The sequence below is a fragment of the Mustelus asterias genome, unplaced genomic scaffold (genome assembly GCF_964213995.1).
Source record: "Mustelus asterias unplaced genomic scaffold, sMusAst1.hap1.1 HAP1_SCAFFOLD_193, whole genome shotgun sequence".
In the NCBI taxonomy this organism is placed as follows: Eukaryota; Metazoa; Chordata; class Chondrichthyes; order Carcharhiniformes; family Triakidae; genus Mustelus; species Mustelus asterias.
In genome coordinates, this window is record NW_027590186.1 from 135517 (window position 1) to 155760 (window position 20244).

The following is a 20244-nucleotide window of genomic DNA, read 5'->3' on the forward strand; positions in this document are numbered from 1 at the left end:
ACTCAATCATCCACACTGCAAACACTCTGGTTTCACACTGGGGAGAGACCTTAAAAATGCCCAGACTGCAGGAACTGCTATAAAAGTAGTGAAGAACTGATGTCTCATCAGTGTATTCACACTGATGAGAGACCATTCAGATGCTTTTACTGTGAGCCTGGGTTCAGGGGATCATCTCAACTCACTGAACCCCAGTGAGTTCACACTGGGGAGAGACCGGGTCCCGATGGACTTAATCCTAGGATCTTAAGTGCGGCTATTGAGATAAAAGCAACATTTTGCAGGTGCTGATAATCTGAAATAAAAACAGAAAATTGGAAAAACTCAGCAGGCCTGGCAGCTTCTGTGGAGAGAGAAACAGAGTTAATGTTCGAGTCCGAATGTCTGTTCTTTAGTTGAAGAGGGGTAGAAATGGTGAGTGAGATAGTGACACTGACATCAACTATCAGTGCAGGATAGAAATTCAGAACAGACAATTCCACTTTCTCGGAACATTCTTTCCTCTCCTTCACCCAAACATGTGGTTCAATCAAACAAAAAGACCAAAATCGGCAACAAAGTACCAATAGAATCCCCCTCCCCAGGGCCACCTGGGCACAGACAAGATCACAGAAGATCAGTCGGCAGCCAGAGTGACCCCTGCCTCCCCCTTCAGCCCCACCCATCCTGGATCTACAGATTGCTGTTTTAACCAGGGTCTAGAGCAGGTCCAGGAGAAGATCCTCTCCCTCACCCACCCCCTCCACACTACAGCCTTCTGGACTCAACATTCAGTCCAACAGTTTCAGTGAGTAAACTCTCAGCCCATTCTGTTTCTTTGTCTTTGATTGTTTCATTTTTCTTTCTTTCAGTCGGAAGCCCCCCTGCTCCAGGCACGGCTTCTGTTTCTTTTGTTTCTTCTCTCGCTCCATCTCCATTCCCTTTGGCTCTTTGGGATTCACTTTTCTCTCATTCGATCTCTCCTGTCTTCCACCCTATCACAGACCTTCCTTTAGTCCCTGTCCCACCCACCCCTTTCTCCAAACCTGTTACATTTCTAACTTTTTCCAGTTCTGGTGAAAGGTCACAGACTTGAAATGTTAACTCTGTTTCTCTCTCTGCACAGATGCTGCCTGACCTGTTGAGTTTTTTTTCCAACATACCATTTGCCTTTTTTACTGTCTTTTACACCTGCATGCTTACCTTCAGTGATGAGTGTACGAGGACACCCAGGTCTTGTTGCATATTTCCTCCTCCTACTTTATGACTATTCAGATAGTAATCTGTCTTCCCGTTTTTGCTCCCAAAGTGGATGACCTCACATTTATCCAAATTATACTGCATCTGCCAATCATTTACCCACTCACTCAACTTGTCAAATTACACTGAAGGATTGCTGCATCCTCCTCACAGCTCACCCTCCCATCTTGCTTTGTGTCATTAGCAAATTTGGAGATATTGCATTTAGTTCCCTCATTTAAATCAATAATATATACGTAGTAAATAGCTGGGGTCTCAGCTCTGATCCCTTCAGTACCCTATTAGTCACTTCCTGCCATTTGGAAAAAGACCCATTTATCCCTACTCTTTGTTTCCTGTCTGCCAACTAGTTTTCTATCCATCTCAACATACTGCCCCAATCCTATGTGCTTTAATTTTACACGTTAATCTTTTTTGACTTTGTCGGAATTCTTCTGAAAGTCGAAATAAACCACATCCACTGGCTCCCCCTCATCAACTCAACTAGTGATATCCTCAAAGAATTCTAATAGTTTTGTCAAGCACAATTTCCCTTTCTGTGCGATCCTGCCACTGTTTTTCAAGTGTTTTGCTATAAAATCCTTGAAAATTGATTCTTGAATATTCCCCACTAACAGTGTCAGCCTTACTGGTCTATAATTCCTTACTTTCTCCCTACCCTCCCTTTTTAAATAGTGGGGCTACATTAGCTATCCTCCAACCTGTAGGAACTGTTCCAGAGTTTATAGAATCTTGGAAGTTGACCACCAATTAATCTACTATTTCTCAGGCATCTTCCTCATGTACTCTGGGATGCAAATGATCAAGTCCTGAGGATTTATAGGCCTTTAATCCCATCAGTTTCCCCAACACTAATTGTCGACTAATACTGATCTCCTTCAGTTCCTTCCTCTCACTAAACCCTGTGTTCCCCAACATTTTTGTGTCCTCCTTTGTGAAGACAGAACCAAAGTATGTAGTCAGTTGGTCAGCCATTTCTTTGTTCTCCATTATAAATTCTCCTGTTTCTGACTGTAAATGACATTTGTCTTCATCAATCTTTCTCTCTTCATACACCAGTAGAAATTTTTACAGTCAGTTTTTATGTTCCCTGCAAGCTTACTCTCATATTCCATTTTCCTCTTCTTAATCAATCCCTTGGTCCTCTGTTGCTGAATTCTAAACTGCTCCCAATCATCAGGTCTGTTGTTTTCCTTGGCCAAATTGTATGTCTCTATCTTGGATCTAATGCTATCTCTAATTTCTCAGAATTCTCTGTGTTGTGTCTCACTGCAAAATCCCTAATTTTCCACTTTGGGAAGTTCATCACATGATGATATTTTGAGTCAGACCTGAAGCACTTGTTAATTGTTCCCCAGTCATTCCTGGGGTTCATTTGTTTATTAATGCTGTTCCAATCTGTCTTTTGTTGTGATATCCAGATCTGCTATAGCTGCTTTCACCCCCTACAAAACCTGTCAAAGTCTAACCATGTTTCATAACCATCCAGTAGATCATCTATCTTATCAATCTCATCATTGAACCCAAACAGTAGATCCAAACCTTTATCAGTGTCCAACTGATGGACATCCAGCTCACAAAATACTTTGCTTCTGATTTTCCTTTTGGTGCGAAGTGACGATGCCAAGGCCAGACCTTGTTTCCCCCTTGGTAGGGATGTAACCAGTATCCACATCTCCACTTTCACATGGTTCAGACTCTGAGAGCAGCAGCGGGTAATCTGACCCTGACAATTCCCACTCACTTTCAGCCATTTCTCACAAAAGCTGCTGGGATTGCAAAACTTCTGTCTGAAAAATATTTCCCTTTAGCTTCCAATCTCCACCATTAGAAAATATTCCCTCTGACCATGTTACAATCCTGACAGTCTTAAGGTGAAAGAAGAAGTTGGAGCCAACCTTTATTTGGTACAGATTTATTTAGAGTGAAACTTCACAGGTATTTCCCTCCTAACTTCACGCTATGTCAGTACATGTCTCTTTATTTGCATTCATAATCATCCAATCAATGCCCTCAATTTGTATTTACTTAATCTCAAATGATTTGTTATCCCCAAGAGTGGGAGCAGATAATAAGTCGAATCGGAGTGACTGCTGCGATGTCTCAACAGAGGTTGAATCATTCAACGAATATGATTAACAGAAAAATCCCATCACAATAGTTACTTGTGAACTCGCTGGTGTGTCTGCAGAGTGGATGACTGAGTGAATCCCTTCCCACATGTGGAGCAGATGAAAGGTCTCTCCCCAGTGTGAACTCGCTGGTGTAACCGCAGGTTGGATGAGCGAGCAAAACCTTTCCCACAAACGGAGCAAATGAATGGCCTCTCCCCAGTGTGAACTCTCTGGTGTTTCAGCAGATTGGCTGAATGAGCAAATCCCTTCCCACACTGGGAGCAGGTGAATGGTCTCTCTCCGGTGTGCCCTTCCTTGTGTATTGCTAGGTTGGATGACTGATTGAATCCCTTCCCACATACAGAGCAGGTGTATGGTCTTTCCCCAGTGTGAATTCGCTGGTGCGTCCGCAATGTGTGAGAGTGAGCAAATCCCTTCCCACACTGGGAGCAGGTGAACGGCCTCTCCCCAGTGTGAACAGTCTGGTGTGTCAGCAAATTTGATGACCGACTGAATCCCTTCCCACATTAGGAGCAGGTGAACGGCTTCTCCTCAGTGTGAATTTGCTTGTGTAATGCAAGGTTGGATGACTGAGTGAATCCCTTCCCACACACAGAGCAGGTGAACGGTCTCTCTCCAGTGTGCATTCGCTGATGTTTCAGCAGATTGGATGAGTGAGCAAATCGCTTCCCACACTGGGAGCAGGTGAATGGTCTCTCCCCAGTGTGAATTCGCTGGTGTTTTACTAGGGTGGATGGGTGAGCAAAACCCTTCCCACACTGGGAGCAGGTGAATGGCCTCTCCCCAGTGTGACTGCGCCGATGAGTTTCCAGCAGGGATGGGTAATTGAATTCCTTCCCACAGTCTCTACATTTCCATGCCATCTCCCTGTTGTGACTGCAATTGTGCTCCGAAAGGCCAGATGATTGGTTGAAGTCTTGTCCACACAGAGAACATATGTATAGTTTCTCTCCACTGTGAACGGTGCTATTTTCTTCCACGTTCAAAATACAATGATATTCAGGTTACAATAAATTGGCCGATTCCATCAGGTTCTGATATATTGTTTGAATCCTCATCTTCTAAAACCCTGTGAAATTGATTAAAACAGAAAGAAGAGAGTAAGGGAACCCACAAAAATACAATGGTTGTGAAATTGAGCTGAATGAATCTGGGGCCAGCACTCGGAAAAAGTGACTATGAAAGTTTTTGGATTGTCATGAAAAACCCAACTGATTCACTAAGATCAAAGCAAAATACTGCGGATGCTGGAATCTGAAACAAAAACAGAAAATGCTGGAGAAACTCAGCAGGTCTGACAGCATCTGTAGAGAGAGAATGGGGCCAACGTTCCGAGTCTGGAAGACCCATTGTCGACAAGTGTCATCCAGACCCAAAACATTGGCTCTATTCTCTCTCCACAAACACTGTCAGACCTGCTGAATTTCTCCAGCATTTTCTGTTTTTGTTCCAACTGATTCACTAATGTCCTTCACGAAAAGAAACTTGTCATCTGGGCTGGGTCTACACAAGACTCTGGGCACTGTGGGAGGAGACAGAGAGAAGTCGGAGAGGCCAGGGGTGAAGGAGAGGGATTTTATACATCAACAACTCAATGAGAACTTTGACAGAATCTCCCAAACCCACAACCTCCATCATTAAGAAGGACTAAGATAGCAGGTAGACGTGAACACCATCACCTCCAAGTTCCCCTCCAACTCACACACCATCCTGACTTGTCTGACGTCCAGGACTAAGATAATTATTTTCCAAATCAATACTGGGAATTCTGAACCCATTGTCTTCAGTCCCCACTACAAACTCCACTCCCTCACCAGCAACTCTATCCCTCTTCCTGGGAACTGTCTGAGGCTGAACCAGGCTGTTCACAATCCTGGTGAAATATTTCACCTCAAGATGAGGTTCCAGCCACATTTCCACATCATCATCAAGACCGCCTATTTCCACCTCAGTGACATCACCCGACTCCGCCCCAGTCTCAGCTCATCTGGAACCCTCATCCATTCTATTGTGACGTCACACTCACTCTCCATTATAACGTCACACTCACTCTCCATTGTGACGCGAAACTGTCATGAATTCTATTGTGACGTCAGGACTACAATCCCTGCCGGTCTTCCATACTCAGCCTCAATGGCGGCAGGCAGCCCAGGCCCAACACGACAAGTTGCGGCTCCATTTGGCATAAACGGGGGAACCGGGAAGTTCATTTCCGGGGTTTGCCTTTGAACATGGTTAGGAAGCTCTTCACCCACCCGCCATGTTCATCACTCCCCGCGCGCCGCCCTCTACCTGGTATTGATCTTGGTTCCGACTTAAAACCGTCCGTCCATCGCCATTACCCGCACTGCGCATGCTTCCGATCCCGCCCCTCATTCATTCTGATTGGTTAGAGGACCAGCCGCTCCCGTTCGGTCCTCCAGCCCCGCCCCCTCTTCCTATTGGTCCGGAGCTGCCGTCAATCAGTCCCCGGGCATTGTGATGTGGAGCATGCGCATTGTCATTGCTGTCCTTGGTGCTTGTTTGTCCCGGAGAAGCGGAGTCAGCGTTAGGCGGTGGCTGGGAGGATTTGGAAACACTTTGTGGATCCGCAAACCCTTCAGAATCATTGTCAGCTCCCTGGTTTGCAGCTGCGGGGCTTCTCCCTCCCTCCCTCCCGGGAACAGGCCCAGGTTAACGGCCCCATCCTGGCTCAGCCACTGGAGGATGGTTCACATCAGAGGATGGGGGAGGGGGACAATAAATAAGAGGTTGCACTTTGGCCTCAAATCAATGAGGACTCTGATCTCTGGGAAGGAAGGAAACCCTGGGAGGTGGGCGGGGAGGATTCACAAACACCCGCTGGAGGCCCCAACACCCCCTGTAAGACCCATTGGTTTTATTGTCAGTCTGCAGACAGGAGCTGGAGAACTGAACCCATGATGTGGAGATGCCAGCATTGGATTGGGGTAAACACAGTAAGAGTTTTAACAACACCAGGTTAAAGTCCAACAGGTTTATTTGGCAGCAAATGCGATTAGCTTTTGGAGCGCTGCTCCTTTGTCAGATGGAGTGGATATCTGCACCCAGACAGAGGAGAGGGAGGGAGAAAACTGGGAGTGGAGGAAAGAAATGGTGGAGATGGTGAGATGGGTTTGGATTTCAGCCCTGGGAGGAGGGAGAGTGTGTGGGACGGGGATTTACAGATTTGGGGGAACAAAAGAGGATAAAATGTTCCAGAAAAACTAGAATTATCTTTTCAGAACTTCTAATCCAGACTTAGTTATAATTTTCCTAAATTTCTTTTGCAGGGTGTTAGAAGGGGAGAATTTGCAGATAAAAAGTACAAAAGCAAACATCACATCAAGATTTAACAGAATCACCCGATTCGTCAGGATTTGAATATCATCAACCTTACACTGTGGAAGGAGGAGAATGTCTGTTCTGTCTGTGGGAAAAGATTTCAAACATCACTGTGACTGGAAAAGCACCGAGACACACACACCCGAATGAGAGTGTTCCAGTGAACTGACTGTGGAAAGAGCTTCAACCAGTTACACAGCCTGATAAAACATCACACCATCCACAGCGAGGAGAAACTGTACATGTGTTCTGTGTGTGGATGAAGCTTCAGCTGATCGTGCAACCTGGAGAGACACAAGGACACCAGCACCATGGAGAAACCGTGGAAATGTGGGGACTGTGGGAAGGGATTTAATTATGCATCCCGGCTGGAATATCATCGATGCACTCACATGGGAGCCAACATCACACACAGGCCACTGAAATGTGGGGACTGTGGTAAAGTGATCAGATCCCCATCAGATCTGGAAACTCATCGACGCAGTCACACTGGGGAGAGACCATTCACCTGCTTCAAGTGTGGGAAAGGATTTGCTCAGACATCCACCCTGCTGAGACACCAGCGAGTTCACACTGGGGTGAGGCCGTTCATCTGCTCCCAATGTGGCATGGGATTCACTCAGTCATCTCACCTCACTGTACATCAGCAAGTTCATACTGGGGAGAGACCATTTAGCTGCTCTGTGTGTGGGAAGGGATTCACCAGTTTAACTAATCTCACTTCTCATCAGCTTGTTCACACTGATGAGAGACTTTTTAAATGTTCGGACTGTGGTACGAGCTTCAAAAGCACAAGGGATCTACAGAGACACCAATACATTCACTCTAGTCAGAGCCCATTCTCCTGTTCTGTGTGCGGTAAGGGATTCACTCGGTCATTCAGTCTCCTGCGACACCAGCGAGTTCACACTGGGGCGAGGCCGTTCCCTTGCACTAAATGTGGAAAGCGATTCAGTCGGTCGTGCAGCTTGCAGAGACATCAACAAATTCACTCTGCGGAGAACCCATTCATCTGTTTCATCTGTGGTAAGGGATTCACTCAGTCAGCTCTCCTCCTGAGACACCAGCATGTTCACTCTACAGAGAGGCCTTTCATCTGCTCTGAGTGTGGGATAGGATTCATTCAGTCATTCCAACTGCTGAGACACCAGCGAATTCACACTGGAGAGAGGCCATTCATCTGCTCCCAGTGTGGGAAGGGATTTACTCAGTCCTATCACCCACTGAGACACCAGCGAATTCACACTGGAGAGAGGCCATTCATCTGCTCCCAGTGTGGGAAGGGATTTACTCAGTCCTATCACCTACTGAGACACCAGCGAGTTCACGAGTGACTGCAGGGTTGGAATCTGCTATTATTGCTCCTGTTAATCACATCCTGGACTGGACTATTTTCATTCTGACAGGGCTCATTCTTTTCATGATAATAATTCCTGTGACTGCACTGGAGTTTAATATTTTCTTATAGTGTTAAGTCTAACAGCGTTTTGACAGTGTGTGTTGGGTAAAAGTTTAAAGTTTCAAAGTTTATTTATTGTTGATTTCCCCAAGATAAGAGACAAATTGATGTCCTTGTTGTGATATGAAGTTGAGGAAATATACATACGAACAAGTAATCAGGATGTAAAGCAGCATGTGACTGAAGTGTTACTGGGGAGCACTTTGGGATCAATGATCATAATTCGATTAGTTTTAACATAGTTATGGAAAAGGATAGGTCTGGTCCACAAGTTAAAGTTCTAAATTGGGGCTTGGCCAATTTTGATGGTATTGTACAGGAACTTTCACAAGCTGATTGGGGAAGGCTGTTCACAGGTCAAGGAACGTCTGGCATGTGGGATGCTTTCAGAAGCGAGATAGCGAGAGTTCAGGGCCAGCACCTTCCTGTTACTGTAAAGGACAAAGCCGCCAGGAGAAGGAAACACTCGATGACGAGAGATACTGAGATTCTGGTCAATAAAAAGAAGGAAGCATATGTCAGGTTCAGGCAGCTGGGGCCAAGTGAATCCCTTGAGGAGTATCGGGAGTGCAGAAGTCCACTTAAAATGGAAATCAGGAGGGCAAAAAGGGAACATGAGATAGCTTTGGCAGATAAGGTCAAAGAAAATCCAAAGAGATTCTACAAGTATATTAAGGGCAAAAGAGTAACTAGGGAGAGAATAGGCCCCTTAAAGATCAACAAGGTCATTTATGTGTGAAGCCACAGGAGATCGGTGAGATCCAAATGGAATATTTCTCACCAGTATTTACCCTGGAGAAAGACATGAAAGCTTGGGAATTCAGGATGTAAATAGTGAAGTCTTCAATGGCGCCCACATTACAGAAGACAAGGTGCTAGATGTTTTAAAACGTGTAAAGGTAGATAAATCTCAAGGACCAGATCAAGCGCATCCCAGGACATTGTGGGAAGCTGCGGAAAACATTGTGGTGCCCCCTAGTGTATATATTTGTATCATCAACAACCACGGGTGAGGTGCCAGAAGACTGGAGAGAGGCAAATGTTACACTGTTATTTGAGAAAGGCAGCAGAGAAAAGCCAGGGAACTACAGACTGGTGAACCTAACATCAGTGGTGGGTAAGTTGTTGGACGGTAGTCTGAGAGACAGGATCTACATGCATTTGGAAAGGCAAAGGCTGATTACGGATTGTCAGCATAGTTGGGGCGGCACGGTAGCACAGTGGTTAGCACTGCTGCTTCACAGCTCCAGGGTCCCGGGTTCGATTCCTGGCTCAGGTCACTGTCTGTGTGGAGTTTGCACATTCTCTTCGTGACTGCGTGGGTTTCCTCCGGGTGCTCCAGTTTCCTCCCACAGTCCAAAGATGTGCGGGTTAGGTTGATTGGCCAGGTTAAAAATTGTCCTTAGTGTCCTGAGATGCGTAGGTTAGAGGGATTAGTGGGTAAATATATAGGGATATGGGGGTCGGGCCTGGGTGGGATTGTGGTTGGTGCAGACTCGATGGGCCGAATGGCCTCTTTCTGTACTGTCGGGTTTCTATGATTTCTATGATTCTTTGTGCATGGGAAATTGTGTCTTAAAAATTTAACAGAGCTTTTTGAAAGGGTGACCAAAAAAAAATAGATGAGGACGGTGCGGTAGATGTTGGCTGCATGGACTTCAGCGAGGCCTTCGAAAAGGTACCTATGGTAGACTGGCCAGTTAAGGTTAGATCACATGGGATCCATGGAGAACTTGCCAGACCTATGAATGGACCTACCTTGCACTAAATTGATCTTTCTCTACACCCTAGCTATGACTAACACTACATTCTGCACTCTCTCGTTTCCTTCTCTATGAATGGTATACTTTGTACAGCATGCAAGAAACAATACTTTTCACTGTATACTAATACATGTGATAATAATAAATCAAATCAAAAATTGAATACAAAATTGGCTTGCTGGTCGGAGACAGAGCGTGGTGGTCGAGGGTTGCTTTTCAAACTGGAATTAGAGCTGGAGATGGATGGTCAGTTCCCCTCTGTCCGGGGCTGGGGGATTCACACTCATTTCCCCAGGGCACTCATTCTCACTGCAACTTTACAGAAGAAAGTCCCCGCTTCAATCCTGCCTGCAAACTTTGTGTTTAAAATTGTTACTGAGGAGGAATTAACAGTGAGTTTAGTTTCATGTTGAACAGGATGAGAGTTACTGTTGTCTCCTTCTTAAAACTCCTTCTTCATCTTTAAACAGGTAACGGTAAGTCAGAGAAAACTATCCACAGTGACCCCAAAACTAGACACTGCAAATCTGACCTCAAAACAGTGAATATCTTCCCAAACTCAAAGCAGGTGAACAGCCCCTCCCCAATGTGAACTTGGTACACAGTGAGTTGAAATGACCCCCTGAACCCAGCCTCTCATCAGTGTGAAAACATTGGTGAGACATTAGTAATCCACAATTTTGGGGTGGCACGGTGACACAATGGTTAGCACTGCTGCCACATAGTGCCAGGGACCTGGGTTTAATTCTGCCCTCGGGTCAATGTCTGTGTGGAGTTTGCACATTCTCCCCATGTGTGCGTGGGTTTCCTCCGGGTGGTCCGATTTCCTCCCACAGTCCAAAAATGTGCAGGTTTGTTTGATTAGCCATGCTAAATTGGCCCGAGTGTCAGAAGAATTAGCAGGGTAAATATGTGGGGTTTGGGGAATAGGGCCTGGGTGGGATTGTGGTCAGACTCAATGGGCCAAATGGCCTCCTTCGGCAATGTAAAGATTCTATAAAACTTTTACAGCAGCTCCCACAGTCTGGGCATTTTTAAGATCTCTCCTCAGTATGAAACTGGGGTGTTTGCCGGGTGGGTGAGTGAATCCCTTCTGTTAGGGTCCTGGACCAGAGCCCCTAAATTACATTCGGAAGTCAGGCTAGATCCCATCAATGTTTCTATTTTGGCATAAATGTAAGGATAGGATGCTTCTGATGAGGAGAAAGTCCACAGACAAATTAGGGATCTTTCATAGTAAAGCTAACTTTATTTACTATCACAGTTTAAATATAACTCTAACAAATGAATCAGCTTCATCATGTACAGTTGAACAATATTTAAAAATGCAAAGAAACAATCTTGATTTCGAACTTATCACTGTTTCAGTTCCAAATATGCAACATTACTCTTATAGTTGTAAGTACCACTTTAAATATAGTTAGCAACCATAAATATACTTGAGTGTAGACAGTCTTAAAGCTTTCAGAAAGGCAACAAGTCTCAGAGCAGCTTGTAGAAACCCTCTATCTTCAAATGATCAGAACTGCAAAAGCTTCTTTCTCCCTGCATAGACCCACTATAAGAAGTTTAACAACACCAGGTTAAAGTCCAACAGGTTTATTTGGTAGCAAAAGCCACACAAGCTTTCGAGGCTCTAAGCCCCTTCTTCAGGTGAGTGGGAATTCTGTTCACAAACAGAACTTATAAAGACACTTATAAAGAACTTATAAAGACACTTATAAAGAACTTATAAATGTGTCTTTATAAGTTCTGTTTGTGAACAGAATTCCCACTCACCTGAAGAAGGGGCTTAGAGCCTCGAAAGCTTGTGTGGCTTTTGCTACCAAATAAACCTGTTGGACTTTAACCTGGTGTTGTTAAACTTCTTACTGTGTTTACCCCAGTCCAACGCCGGCATCTCCACATCATAGACCCACTATCACATGACCTGTCAATCAAATCTAGAAATCCCAGAGGAATGTCTTGTTTAAACAAAAGCCCATCAGCTCTATCAAAGTAACTGATTCCCAGCTTTCACAACCCCTGAGAGACGCAGACACACCAGATACCTGCAGAATAAAGCTGGATTTTTAAACATTCCCCCTCAGCAGAAAAACATACACCCACTGCAACACGACCATCACGCTTCTCACACTTGAAGCAGATAAATGGCATCTCTCCAGTTTAAACCCACTAGCGTGTAACAAGCTGGGAAGACTGAATGGACCCCTTGCCTTACTCAGAGCAGATAAAGGACATTTCCCCAGTGTGAGTGTGCCAATGCATTTCCAGCTCTGATGGTTAATTGAATGTCTCTTTATAGTCTCCACATTTCCATGGTTTCTGCCTAATGTGACTGTGGTTATCAATGGTGCTGATTTCTTCCATGTTCAAAACTTGCTACTTTTCAGGTTATGATAAATTCTGTGGCTACATCCAATCCTGATCTGATGTTTTGTGAGAGTTTCCTGGCCACAAATCCTCTAAGACTGACTATATTAACATTATCTCAGGATTACTACCAGTGCCATGTGCTATTCAGAGTCGAAACAGCAGGATATATTGGGTGAATACCTGGCTGAAAAGATGATGTGAGAGGCAGGGTTTCAGATTCCTGGGACATTGCGACTGGTTCTGGGGAAGGTGGGACCAGTACAAACTGGACAGGGCCAGGACTGATGTCCTTGGGGGGTTGGGGGTGTACTTGTTGAGTCATTGGGAAGGTTTAAACTAAAATGGCAGGGAGATGGAAACCTATGTAAGGATTCAGAGCAGAGGGTACCAAGAACAAGAGAAAAAGACAGCAAGAAGAATAAGAAAAGTGATAGGCAGAGAATCGAGAGCCAGAATCAGATACGGACACAGTAAAAAATGGTAGGAACTGGACAACAAATGTTAAAAGGACTAACCTTAAAGTTTTGTACATGAACGCTTGGAGCATTCAAAATAAAATGGATGAATTTGTTGCACAGTTAGATGTGAAGGGGTATGATACAGTTGGGACTACAGAGACATAGCTCCAAGGTGACCAAGGATGGGAACTAAACATTGAGGGCTATTCAGTGTTTAGGAAGGACAGACATAAACAAAAACGTGGTGGAGTTGCAATGTTGATTAAAGATGATATGTGGAATATGTATGGGTCAAGTTAAGCCACACCAAGGGGCAAAAAACATTTGTGGGTGTGGTATACAGACCACCAAATTAATGGTAATGTTGGGAAAAGCATTAGACAGGAAATCAGAGATGCATGTGTTAAAGAAATATCTGTGATTAGAGGTGACTTTAATCTGCATATAGATTGGGTGATCAAATTAATCACATTACAATAGAGGAGGAATGTTTGGAGTGGTTTTCTGGACCAATACCTTTGAGGGACTAAGGGAGCATGCCATCTTGAACTGGGTATTGTGCAATGAGAAAGGATTGACAATCTAGTTGTGAGAGAACCCTTGGGGATGAGCGACCATAATATGACAGAATTCTTTGTCAGGTGGATAATGATGTCGTTGATTCTGACATCAGAGTCCTGAATTTCAGTAAAGGTAACTATAATGGATTGAGACATGAATTGGCTATGATGGACTGGGAAACATGACTGAAAGGAAGGACAGTGGACAGACAATGTTAAAGTTTATTAGTCACAAGTAAGGCTGACATTAACACTGCAATGAAGTTACTGTGAAATTCCCCTAGTCGCCACAGTCCGGCGCCTGTTCGGGTCAATGCATCTAACAACACGTCTTTCAGAATGTGGGAGGAAACCGGAGCACCCGGAGGAAACCCACGCGGACACGGGGAGAACATGCAAACTCCACAGAGACAGTGACCCAAGCCAGGAATCGAACCCGGCAGCATTGCGAACCACTATGCCACCGTGCCACCCACGGTAGGCATTTAAGGAACAAGTAGGTGAACTCAAAGTGTTTACTCCTATTTGGCACAAGAGTGGAAAAGGAACTGTAGCCAAACCATTGCTTACAAGGGAAATTAGAGAGAGCATTAGATTCCAAGAAGAAGCATAAAAATTGGCAAGAAAAAGCAAAAGACCTGAGGATTGGGAGCAGTTTAAAATACAGCAAAGGAGGAACAAGGAATTGATTCAGAAGGAGAAATTAGAATATGAAAGTAAGCTAGTGGGGAACATAAAAACTGAGTGTAAAAGGTTCTATAGGTATGTAAAGAGAAAAAGGTTGACAAAACGAATGTAGGCCCTTTACAGTCAGAAACAGGAGAATTCATAACGGGGAATAAAGAAGTGGCTGAGGAACTAAATTCGTACTTTGCTTCTGAATTCACAAAAGAATATCCCATGATTCAAAAAGTGAGGAAGCGAGAAAATGGGGAACTATAGACTACTGAGCCTAATGTAGGTAGTAGGGAAGTTGCTAGGGTCAGCATAACCAAAGTCTTATACAGCTGCAACATGTTTTCCCAATTCTTATACTCAGCGTCTCGACCGATTTAAGACCAGCATGCGATTTGCCCTCTTGACCACTTTGTCCACCTGAGTTGCCACGTTCAGGGTACTGTGGATCTGCACACTTAGATCCCTCTGTACGCCAACATTTCTAAGGACTCTAGCATTTACTGTATACTTTCCTTCTGCAGTAGACCTTCCAAATTACATCACCTCACATTTGTCTGTGTTAAATTCCATCTAGTAAGAAGTCTCACAACACCAGGTTAAAGTCCAACAGGTTTATTTGGTAGCAAAAGCCATAAGCTTTCGGAGCACTGCTCCTCGAAGGATTTCAGGAAGGAAGTAGATTTGGCTCTTGGGGCTAAAGGTATCAAGGGATATGGATGAGGAGGGGTGGGGGAGAAGAGGCAGGATCAGGATATTGATTTTGATGATCAGCCATGATAATAATGAATGGTGGAGCAGGCTTGAAGGGCCGAATGGTCTATTCCAGATTCTATTTTCTATGCATGTTTCTATGTAACTGAGCTGGGGTTATTTTTCAATTCAGCAGAAATAGACTCAAATGAATGTGGTTCAGTCTGAATATGAAAAACAGCAAAATCCAATCACAATAGTTACTTATGAATTCGCTGGTGTGTCAGCAGAGTGGATGACTGACTGAATCCCTTCCCACACGCACAGCAGATGAATGGCTTCTCTCCAGTGTGAATTCGTTGGTGTCTCAGCAGATTGGCTGAGTGAGTAAATCCCTTCCCACACTGGGAACAGACGAATGGCCTCTCCCCAGTGTGAACTCGCTGGTGTTTTGCTAGGTTGGATGACTCCTTGAATTTCTTCCCACACACAGAGCAGGTGAATGGTCTGGCCTCAGTGTGAATTCGCCGGTGTTTTGCTAGGTTGGCTGACTGACTGAATCTCTTCCTACACTGGGAGCAAGTGAACGGCCTCTCCCCAGTGTGAACTCGCTTGTGTAATGCTAGGTTGAATGACTGATTGAATCCCTTCCCGCACACACAGCAGCTGAATGGTCTCTCCTTAGTGTGAATCCTTTGGTGTATACGCAAGCTGGATGACTGAATGAATCCCCTCCCACATCGGGAGCAGGTGAATGGCCTCTCCCCAGTGTGACGGCGTCGATGAGTTTCCAGCTGCGATGGGTATTTGAATCCCTTCCCACAGTCCTCACATTTCCATGCCATCTCCTTGTTGTGACTGTAATTATGTTCCGAAAGGCTGGATGATTGGTTGAAGTCTTGTCCACACACACAACACGTGTACAGTTTCTCTCCACTGTGAATGGCGCTGTTTTCTTCTATATTCAAAACACAATGATATTCAGGTTACAATAACTTGGCCGACTCCATCAGGTTCTGATACCACGTTTGGTTTGCGTTTCCCCACTGCAAATCCTCCTCTTCTAAATCAAACTGATTTAAAACAGCAAAAAGGGAGTGAGAGAGAACCCACAAAAACACAAAGGCAAGTTGTGAAATTGAGCTGAATGAATCTGGTATTTTGTGGGACTGGAGTGAGGAAAAGATAAACATAAAAGCTGCTGAATTGTCATAAAAACCCAACTGAGTCACTAAGGTCCTTCAGGGAAGGGTATGTGCCACCTGGTCTGGGTCTACACAAGAATCTGGGCACTGTGTGAGGTGACAGAGAGAAGTGGGAGAGGCAGTGGCGAAGAAGAGGGATTTCAAACATCTATAACTCGACGGGAACTTTGACAGAATCTCCCAAACTCTCAATCTCCATCACCTATAAGGACCAAGGTAGCAGGTAGATGTGAACACCATCACCTCCAAGTTCGCTTCTAACTCACACACCATTCTGGCTTGTCTGACATCCAGTACTAAAAGAACAGAAATTTCTTCCATATAAATACTGGGAAGACTGAACCCATTGAGTTCAGTTCCCACTACAAATTCCACTCTCTCACCAGCAAATCTACCCCTCTTCCTAGCAACTGTCTTGGGGTGAAATATTTCACCCCAAGGTGAGCTTCCAGCCACATATCATCATCAAGACTGCCTATTTGTGACATGAAACTCAGGAGAATGAGGATATAGAGTGAGAATGGAACTGACTGAATTGCTCTACAGAGAGTTGCCATGGATTTGAGTTGCCAAATGGATTCCTTCTATGCTGTAATGTTTGCATGACTGTAACACTACATACTCTACCTCTCCTTTCCTTTTCTATGTACAGTATGCTTTGCCTGTATAGCACGCAAAAAACAATACTTTTCATTGTACACTAATCCAAGAATAGAATCCCTACAGTACAGAAGGAGGCCATTCGGCCACCGAGTCTGTACCAACCACAATCCCACCCAGACCCTATTCCCACAACCCCACACATTTACCCTGCTAATCCCTCGACACTATGGTCAATTTATCATGGTCAATCAACCTAACCCACACATCTTTGGAACCAAAAGAGAAAATGCTGGAAAATCTCGGCAGGTCTGGCAGCATCTGTAAGGAGAGAAAAGAGCTGACATTTCGAGTCCAGATGACCCTTTGTCAAAGCTAAAAAGCATAGAAAGTGGGAGATATTTATACGCAGGGTGAGATGAGTCATAGCCACAGAAACTCCTTTGCTTCCCCTTTCCTTAAATATTACCTCCCCCCCCCCCCCCCCGCCCCCCACATCTTCATCTGTCACAGCTTACCCGCTGATTTCAGCTTCTCTGCCATCAGGCCATTCACACCCTTTATTCTCTCTATGGACAGCCATTAGCAGCCTTTTCCCCTGGTTTTGTGGCTATGACTCATCTTTCAGTCCCTCACCCTGCAGCTTAAATATCTCCCACTTTCTATGCCTTTTAGCTTTGACAAAGGGTCATCTGGACTCGAACCGTCAGCTCTTTTCTCTCCTTACAGATGCTGCCAGACCTGCTGAGATTTTCCAGCATTTTCTCTTTTGGTTTCAGATTCCAGCATCTGCAGTAATTTGCTTTTATCCGCACATTTTTGGACAAGGGACAATAATAAATCGAATCAAATAGGTAACATTGACAAAGTGCTATATATTCCAAGACAAGAAATAGGGAATCATAAATAACATAGTATATAACATATAACTATGTTAAACATATCTCTGTCCCATACTAATTTACTGTTCATTTAAATATTAGCCCTCTCCTGGGAAACTCCCCCTTTAATTGTGAACATTGGGTAAGAGGCTATCCTATTATCCAGATAAATAAATCTGTCAAACTTAGGGAGTTAAAGGTTGTCTATGTCTTTGAGAGAGAAAGAAAAAGATACCTGGGCCTAGTCCTGCTCCTAATTCTGGTGTCCGTCTGTAACGTTTTCAGAGTCTGCAGCCTCCCAGGATTCACTTCCTTTCCCTTCAGTTGCTGCAAGTTCCCAATTTCCCGCAGAATGAGAAAAGAAATGGAAAGGGGGAAACATTGATTTCCTCCCAGATGTTGTCCAGAGGAGGGAGTTTCACTCTGAAGCTCATTGGCCAACTTCCGCGTTGTGACGTCACAATGGAGCCCAGCCTGAAGCAGCCAATAGGAATCAATCTGCTCCACGGTGACGTCCTGATGTTCCAGTGCGCAGGCTCGGACGCTGTCTCCTCTCCACCCCCTCCCCCCCCCCCCCCCCCGGAAAGAGATCCATTGATGCCCCTCTCCCGAGTTCTGGCCAATCGGGAGCCCTGGCAGACCGGAAGGACTCTTGTACTCCAGCCAATCAGTGGGTGGGCTTTGTGACATAGGAGGTTGAGCTTCACACAGACTGAACCTTCTTCCTGTGTCCCACATCTGTGAGTGGGAAAGATTGGATTGTCCAGCCAGTCCACCATATTGGCCGTTCGCTTTGCGTGTTGGCCAGTATAGTGTGCTCCAGGCAGGGGGCGGGCAGAGGATAAGGAGTTCAAGGCGGGCTTAATGCGCGCCTTGCGGTGAACTTTTGGAAATGTGGCCGCTGGGAGGAACGCCTTGGTCGGCGTGAAGTTTCTGTTTCAAGTGCTTGGGTTCGTGACTTGTGCAAGAACTTTTTGTTTCGGCTGGGGCTTGTTGAATGCTGCTCTCGCTGGGATTCCTGTGCCTTGAAAGGCGTGGCCCGGGTGGATGCAGTCTCGGAGGGCCCAAGCCAGGGAGGAGCCATTTGGGAACTATGGTTTCGGAAGGTTCAGCCGCGGAGGGTGTGACCCCAGACGGTGCAGCCCCAGTGGGTGTGATTTTGGAAGTTCTGGCCCGGAGTGGTGGACTTTGGAGGACTGCAATTGAGCGTTGTCGACTTCGGACGGTGGAATGTTGATGGGCGAAGCTCTGGAAGGCGATGCCTCCGAAATATTTCACAATTGTATGGTTGTTCATGGATTGTTTGTTATTGTAATATGTGGTTTTCCTGTTATGATGGTTGGTGGTTTGTTCCGGCCCCTGTCTATTTTCTTGCGTTGTTTGTAGCCTGGGGGGCATCCCCCCCTGGATGGAGTCACCCCCGGGGGGTGTGACATCCACTTGGGGAAAGTTCTGGGTGGTGAAGCCCCGGACATAGTAACACCAGAGGGATTTTGTTCTCCGTGAGAAAGGTTGGGAAGGCAGGCCCGAGCTGAGTACCCTGGAGAGACTCTCCCACCGCCCCGGCTGAAATTCCGGAAGGGATTCCGGATTGAGTAGGTTCGGGGTGGTTTCCCCATTTCCCCCCTCCGGCTGAACATCCGTAAGGTGTAACCCCCGGATATGAGTACCACTGGAGGGTTGCATCCCCCGGCAGGTGGACAAACCCAGGGGACGGTGCCCTTATGCTTCAGTGTTTATTTTTTGTTGTGTATAGTTGTAGTGTTGTGTTAATGTTTGTAGATTTGTAGATTATGATTTGTAAATGGAGGTGTATTTTGAGGGCAATGCCCTGGAAAACTGTAATTGATGATGAACCCTTCCGAAATGGAAGGTAGTAATTGATAAATGGATGGTGTTAGCCATTGGTAATGTATTTTTCATATTTGTTCTTTGTTCATTTGTAATTGTTTTGTAATATCGTGTTTGTACTAACCAACGGAAAATCTTTGCATTGTTTGTGGCCTGGGGGGTATCCCCCCCCCCTCCCCCTCCCCTGGATAGAGTGACCCCCGGGGGGTGTGACATCCAGTTGGGGAAAGTGTCCGGGGCACCCAGAGGGGTAACACCGGGGGGGTTTTGTTCTCCGGGAGAAAAATTGGGAAGGCAGGCCGAATTGAGTATCCCGGAGAGCTTTTCCCACCGCCCCAGCCGAAAATCCGGAAGGCAGTCCGGATTGAGTAGGTTCGGGGTGGTTTTCCTGTCCCCCCGCCTCCAGTCGAACATCCGTCAGGTGGAACCCCCGGACCTGAGTACCTCTGGAGGGTTGCATCCCCCGGCAGGGGAAAAACCCGGGAGACGGTGCCCTGGAGGGCGGCGGATATGCTGCAATGTTTATTCTTGTTGTGTTGTACTAATGTTTGTCACTTTGTAGATTATGATTTGTAATTGGAGGTGTATTGAGAGGGCAATGCCCTGGAAAACTATGACCATTAGTGAACCCTTCCGAAATAGAAGATAGTAACTGATAAATGGATGGCGTTAGCCATTGGTAATGTATTTTTTCACATTTGTTCTTTGTGTATTTGTAATTGTTTTGTATTAACGTATTTGTAATAAACAAAAAGAAACCCACATCTGTGAGTAAAACAGTTTGTTTGTGTTGCAGACAAAGAACAGGCAGGGTGTGAGAGGTGTTCAGGAGGGAAGGGAAGAGTTCAGTGAACAGTGAAGCTGTGAGTGGGAGATGGGGAGGGAGTCTGAGCAGCTGGAAAAAGCAGAACAAAAAGGCTGATTGGGAGAATCTACCAGTGAGAGATCCAGAGGCTGTGACTCCTGGAGCTGCCTGTGGAAATGGGCTGTCGGGAAAGAGTCCAGTC

General features: G+C 45.5%; 2 protein-coding genes across 2 annotated transcripts in view; one reads left to right on the forward strand and one right to left on the reverse strand.

Moving 5' to 3' along the window:
* Positions 1 to 5722, reverse strand: part of LOC144485387 (uncharacterized) — a 43581-nt gene extending 37859 nt beyond the window's left edge. The window contains 3 exon segments of the mRNA XM_078203575.1: positions 475 to 481; positions 3405 to 4443; positions 5667 to 5722. Coding sequence (XP_078059701.1) covers positions 475 to 481; positions 3405 to 4237 — 840 coding nt within the window. The 5' untranslated portion in view covers positions 4238 to 4443; positions 5667 to 5722.
* A 1386-nt stretch (positions 5723 to 7108) lies between these two features.
* LOC144485388 (uncharacterized) overlaps positions 7109 to 20244 on the forward strand; it is a 29525-nt gene continuing 16389 nt past the window's right edge. The window contains exons 1-2 of the mRNA XM_078203576.1: positions 7109 to 7694; positions 7863 to 8046. Coding sequence (XP_078059702.1) covers positions 7109 to 7694; positions 7863 to 8046 — 770 coding nt within the window. The remainder of the gene's footprint in view (positions 7695 to 7862; positions 8047 to 20244) is intronic.